The following is a 6744-nucleotide window of genomic DNA, read 5'->3' as shown; positions in this document are numbered from 1 at the left end:
ACGGCGTTGCTGCCATCGCTGAAGGCGCCCTCCGCTGCCATGGCCTCAACGCCTGGCGTGAAGGGCCCAACGCTTGATCAAACGGTCCTTAAGTGTTTTGGGTTTAATCCTACTACACGCTCTGCAGTTCGCCTCGGGGTGGTCCCTCGGCAAGCAGAGATTGCACGTGGCGTGCCTGTCAACCCAAGGGTACTTGAGGTTGCACTTGGGGCAGAATTGGAAAGGGGTACCCTCCATACGCACCTTGTGGCAGCGGGCTTGTAAGTGTAGGAATATATAAGAATGTACCCATATACCAAAAGAGTGTAGAGAGTGTCCACCCCCCACTCTCCCTACTTGCAGGGCCAAGACCAGCGGCCTTCCGAGGCCCACATCTGTCGTTCAGCTGTCGACGGTCGAATTCTTCTCCGGGCCGGCGTTGAGTGTGGAAGTTCGGTGACTCGACGTTGGGGTGGAGAAATGGTAAATTTAACAATACTTAGCAAAAGAATGGCTAAGGCCAGGGAACTCCGCAAAATGCTTCCGACCAGTATGGCGGAAAAAAACAATCTGAGGGTCCTAGATGCGTGAAACCCATACAAAACACTTCACTGCACAGCAATCTGCACTTACTACACTACACCGCAACAAAAACATAACCCGTAGCAACAGCACATGGGAACTCTCCCCGATCCGATAACCGCACTCAAGCACAGTGCTCAGTGAAAACCGAACTGAAGCTGCCAACAGGACATCACAGCATTCACTACCCTACTCCTGCTACACCCTACTAATCCCCACCCTTCCTCTTTCAGATTCACCAGAGCGCTTGGGGACCACTTCCAGTGGTGACGGTGCATGGCACAAATACCTTTAACATTAACATATTGTGGCATGGCAAAGCCAACTGGAGTACGTTCTTACATCGGAATATGGTTATATATTGGCTGAACCTGCATGGACATCTTTTCTTATAGTATCCTTGCTGACACTATGCAGAAAGCAAACATGAGTATGTTCTTATATGGGAATACTCCCATATATTGGTGTAGCTAGCAAGGAAATGTATGGGCACAACCAGCGTGAACATGTTTTTATATGGACATTTTTTGGGCAAAAGCATCATGAAACTGTATTGGGAAATGCTTCTGTGGAATGTTTGCGATTTTCATCTACTGGATTAGTTACCCTGTAAAACCGACTGCAAACTGACTTTATACCTGATTTTTCACAGAATGTCTGCAGTAAAAAGTACCATTTTAACCCATTACTCAAAAAGCGTTCTCTGGGGTGGGGAGGGTGGTGGTCGGGCGTAGGACCACCCCTAAGTCCAGAACAGCTCTTGGTTGGTTCAGACTCCCTCGCTACCATGTCACTCTGCCATATTTGAGAGAAACATTTACGCCCCTCCTATTAAAAAATTCACCAGCCGCCACTACAGGCAGGGAACGTGCACCCAGAGCTTCAGGATGTATTCAGCTGCTTCAGACGTTCATCCAATGACTTTGGCAAATAGGATAGGCGTACTGGGCACAATGCCTGTCTAGATTGTGCCATCCCAGACAACACAAGTGCACATAAGTTAATACACAAAGAATGCTTGTAATGTGAAGCCCACTTAATAATGTCAGGCACTTAAGTAGCCCGCAGGTGGGCTCAAACACACTCTGGCCTCAGCAAAAACCTTTAAATTGTTACGTTGAGTAACACATCAAGTTCAGTTTTTCATGTATTTTGTTTATTTATAGTTTTTCTCTTTTTTTTTATACTTCAAACTTCAACAAGTTAAATAAATGTTTATATTATACAAGGAAAATACAACCAAAAAGCAAAAAAATAACTTGCTTTCCACGGGCACTGGCGCATAAAACCAGGACCCGTTATCCTTTGAATAGCTTTTTTTCTCTTTTTAATATTTCTGGAGCTGCAATATACACACTTAAGAGTTCGCAGAGGAGAGCACGGATTGAGAAAATCAAATGAGTCCCACTTGGAAACAGATACTGGGGGTAGCGGGAAGTGCATGGTGGGAAGGGTTAAGCAAATGTATGGAGGCAAGCAAGCCAGGGGAGGAAAAAACAGGGAGGGATCACATTTGAAATGCCTGTTGACTACATTCTCACAAAGCAGATGGTTCACCAGGTAGTGCCAAGCTGGGTGGGAGGAAAGGGAGAGTGAATGGGCGGATGGGGGGAAAGGGAGAGTGGATGGAAGTTAAGAGAGCGTAAGCCGGTCAGTGGAGAAAGGGTTGCATCAGTGAAATTCGCTGTAGTGTATTAGGCATTAAACGAAAAACTGAACACAAATACAGTGTTAGAAATGTTATCAGTGCACACTGGGAGGTGGGGAAATAAAATCGGTTTACACCCACCATCCCCCGTTCTTTGGAATATGTAGGCGGCACGCACAATTTTTCCAGCTATGCCAGCCCCTCATAAGCACCTTTGCAGCAGCTGCCCAGCAAACACTGTGCAACGGGCTGGACCCACTTCATTGGAAAAGGCTGATCTCCGAGTAGCAGCTTAAAAAGGGCAAATTCCATGTTCTTTTAAAGCCTCACAGGAGGGCAACAAACAAACTGAACGTAACAGAACAAGGAGCCGGAGATGGAGGTGTGAGGGGTGGGGAGGGCTCGAACGACGGTTGGGAGAACGAGCCCATTCTGCACACACACGCACACAAATGGGAGCGCGGCTGGGAGCACAGTTTCTGTCTCTCTGAGCCAACCTCTGACCCATCTCCTCAGTTCAGATGAAAGCCTTTCTCCATCGTAGCAGCAAGCAAGCGCTCTCTCATGGTCTCCTCCGACGAGTACTCTGGTAGCTTTAGATAATGTACGCATGTATTCACGGAGGGGTAGCTGGAGTCCGTTGCATCCACCTGTTGGACAGAGAAAAGTGAGACTTAGATTCTGCTGAGAAACATATGACATTCAGGTGAGTCGATTCAGTCCAAGGCCTTTGCATTTATTAATTTTTAAGTTCACATACCAATCAGAATTCATTAAATGATGTTTGCAATCTTCTGAGGCTATGCTCTCAGACATTGTTTAAAAAGACATGCGATCATATGCAAGCATTGGATGACAGCATCTAGATAAGGAAAAGGTGGAGACAATGGTGCATCCCTTACTCATGGCAATAGTTTTACAGCTCAATATATGTTGAATCCTGTGCTGGGCACAATCCTGCCCTATAGTGGCTTGGTTCAGAAATAGCATCTCCCCTATGCTTACAAGGCCCCATGCATTGGCAAACGTTTAGTTTATCTTTGTGCTAGGTAGTGGGATATGGTGCTGATGCGTGAGCATGCATTAATGCTTTTTTGCATATAGGTGGTGTAGTGAGACTGCCTTTGCAGAATATGGATGAATCAATATACAAGAAATAAAAAGGGAAAATGTTTCCCAGTACTGACAGTCTTGAGGACCAGTCAGCTTCCCCATAACAATGAGCAAAGAGGCAAGGGAAGTGAAGCTCAAGGCTTTACTTGCCGTCAAAAAGTGAGAAGTTCAAAAACAAAGCAAAAAGAATGGGGCTCCATATCAAACTATGGAGGGAAAGTTGGGAAAAAAAATGCTCCAAAGTGATGTCCTGTTAGGCAGTTATTGCACAACCCTTTGTTGAGAGATCAACAACCAACAACCTTAAGGAGGGGTAACCACACATGACAAGAAAGGGAAGCATTTTCACCCACTTTATGTAATTTGGCAAAAACCCATAATTGTTCAGAACCCTGAACAAAAAGGGCTAGTACACCGTATCGAATGCCTTCTGCATGTCTAAAGAAACAGCGACCCCCTGGACTTCCCGCGGTATCTGTGCGATAACATTATACATCCGACGTATGTTAGCTGCCGTCCACCTCCCCACTAAAAATCCGGCATGATCCTCATGTACCATATATGGCATTAACAGGTTTAGTCTAGTCGCCAGGATCTTTGCAAAAACGATCGCATCAGTGTTTATTAAAGATAGTGGCCGATACTACCCGCAGTCACCTGAAGACTTACCAGGTTTCAGTAGAAGAATAATTATGGCCTCACACGCATGGATTCTGGAAGGGTCCTGAGTTCTAAAGCCTCCAACCAAACTAATAATAGTCGGGGAGATAGCACATCCACAACTCTTTATAGAATTGTACCCCCAATACATCCGACCCTGGGGTCTTCCCGTTCGGAAGGTCCCCGATAGCTTTCTTTATTTCAGCCAATTTTATCAGCTCCTCAAGTGCGCTGCTCTGCCGACAAAAGCGTTGTAGGGATTTTCGCAAGGTATTAATCTAATTCCGTTGTTGTGGCCCCACTTTTAGAGGTGTATAATTCTCTATAGAAATCATAAAATACCGCATTTACCTCCTCCACTTTATTTGCCACTGTGCCGTCTGTTCTGATTATACTTGGGATATTGGAACTGCCCCTATCGCTGCGCGCTATAAGCGCCAGCAATTTCCCAGGCCTTTCTTGCTCCCCATATTGGCGCGCTGCTGCGGGCCTATCAAAATATCTCAACTCCCTGTTGGCTGCGTCGCGATATTGGTCTAGTTAGGTCTTTATATGGTTTCTGATCCGGAATGACGGATTGCCTGGGCTTTCCTTTTGTAATTGCGCTAGCGTCACCTCAGATCTCTTTAATTACCTCCTGATGTCGCGCAGCACACCAAATTCAGTAGACATAGCAATAGCCTGATATATACTTTAAATGCTTGCCAGGGAGAGTGCAATGTGTGCTCACCGACCCCTCATTAATATCAAAATGGCTGCCTAGGTGTTGCATTAAATTTGCTCGGAAGGCCGGGTTCTCCAGCGCTACAAGTTTAAAACGCCATTGCGCTCTCAGTGCCATATTCCCTACTCTAGGTAGTATCCGGCACTCGGACACCCAATTCAGTAGCCTGTGTGATACCAACCATAGATCTATACGCGAATGCAGGGCACACACTGATGAATATAAGGTGTATTATTAAGTGTACGCCACACATCATTCACCCCCAAATCCTCAATATGCGCGAGTACAACACGTGCAGCAAGTGTTAATGTTCTTGGCGTCTCCGATTTACGATCTAAATCGATGTCTAAGATAGTGTTAAAGTCCCCTCCGCAAATGATTGACATAGTAGGGTACCTAGCACATTTTTTAAATAGTGCGTCGTAGAATTCTGAATCATCTGCGTTTGGCCAATAAACATTTATTAAAAGAACCTCCATATTCCCCAACCTGCCGTGGACAACCACGAACCGGCCACAGTCATTGCGTATGGTCTCAAGGTGAATAAATGGCAATTACTGGTGCACCATGATCATGACCTCCCCTCGCCCCTGGTGGAGTAAGACGTATAATAGCGTAGGCCCCCCCCCCACCCGGGGGGGCCACCTTACATGCTTAATGCTGTAACATGTGGGTTTCTTGCAGGAAGAGTTTAACCCCCAGTCTATTAGCATATGAAAATACCTTCAGCATCTTCATCCCAAACCCGCCCACATTCCAGCTTAATAATTTCACGTTGCCTAGATCATTCCCCATCATGTTGCCCAAATACGTCATGCCGCACTCCTCTGCCCAATAATCCATGATCAATCCATATCGTGCTGTGGTTACCCTGTGCATTTTTATAACTTTTAAGACCCAACTCCTCCCAACTCCATCCTCCCCCTCCCTCAGTACGCCGAACTTTGACTATGCATATCCCAACCCCTCTGTCCCCATCCTTCCCGCCCTAAGAAACTTGCGCACTCCCATTGGGGGCGACTCAATGCAGCGCGTGGAGTTCAACACAACAACAATATATTTCTTAGATGCATGATAGAGCAAACAGAACTATACTAGCATTACTAACACATCCTTATTGCATAGACATGGGTGAGTGGTTATGCCACGGCCTTATGTCATTTCGCCCCTGGCTCTCGCCCCAAAGGGAGCGGGACGTTGGCCTCCACAAAAGATTAGGCTTCTTCTGGAAACGTATAAAAGTAGGTCTTGTTGTTAAATTGCAGGCGCAGCTGGGCGGGATAAAGCATAGCATAGGATAGACCACGCTCCCCGAGAAGTTTTTTTACGCCCACAGATGTGCGCCTTTCTTGTGCTAAAGTAAAATCTGAAGATGTGGACCACACTGGATCCCATCTTCAGCTCCTGCTTCTCACGTGCGGCTTTCAACACCAGGTCTCTGTGTAGTTCATTAGGTGGGCGATTATCGGTCGTGGATACCCCGCCGGCCTAGGTTTCACCATCAATGCTCTATGCGCTTGTTCTACTACAAACATCAGGGACCACCCAGGATCACCCAGCAGCTCTTTCAATAGTTCCTCCACTGCCATCTCCATTGCATCTTTCAAAGCGTCCTTCGGCACACCTAAGATGCGGACATTACTCTCGACCTCGCCTCCAAATCTTCACACCTGGTTTTTAAGGTGCCCATGTCCTTAGCAAGGGATGTTACGGTCCCCTGTAGCGCTGTTATGTCGTCCTCTGCAATGCGGATCCATGTTTCTGTCTCTGTGATCCACTGCCTTGCCTTCTCCAACTGAGCACGTATAGTTATGTTATTTGGCATTTATACAGCGCTCTACATATCATTGGTATGACCTCAAAGTGTTTGTGGGTTGAACGCCCTCGGGGACCGTAGTCCGGGTCAGTCAAGAGTGTAGTGTATTATAGGGTACTTGGGTGTACTCATTATGTGTGCAGCTGATGCGATTGCCTGATGGTAGCTGCATCCTAACATTAGGTGTGGTGCTATTGAGAGATCTGTTGAATGGGTGCAGTC

At 46.5% G+C, this 6744-nt stretch overlaps 1 protein-coding gene across 7 annotated transcripts in view; it reads right to left on the bottom strand.

Moving 5' to 3' along the window:
- Positions 1-1695: 1695 nt before the first annotated feature.
- The window catches only part of HECTD1 (HECT domain E3 ubiquitin protein ligase 1), a 1011111-nt gene continuing 1006062 nt past the window's right edge, over positions 1696-6744 (bottom strand). For all 7 annotated transcript variants that reach the window (XM_069638480.1, XM_069638479.1, XM_069638478.1 and 4 more), the window contains one exon: positions 1696-2859. In XM_069638480.1, coding sequence (XP_069494581.1) covers positions 2722-2859 — 138 coding nt within the window. In that variant the 3' untranslated portion in view covers positions 1696-2721. The remainder of the gene's footprint in view (positions 2860-6744) is intronic.

The sequence above is a fragment of the Ambystoma mexicanum genome, chromosome 14 (assembly GCF_040938575.1).
Source record: "Ambystoma mexicanum isolate Mex_15411 chromosome 14, UKY_AmexF1_1, whole genome shotgun sequence".
Classification (NCBI taxonomy): domain Eukaryota; kingdom Metazoa; phylum Chordata; class Amphibia; order Caudata; family Ambystomatidae; genus Ambystoma; species Ambystoma mexicanum.
Note: the sequence above shows the minus strand (reverse complement) of the source record. Positions and strands in the feature narration are given on the sequence as shown.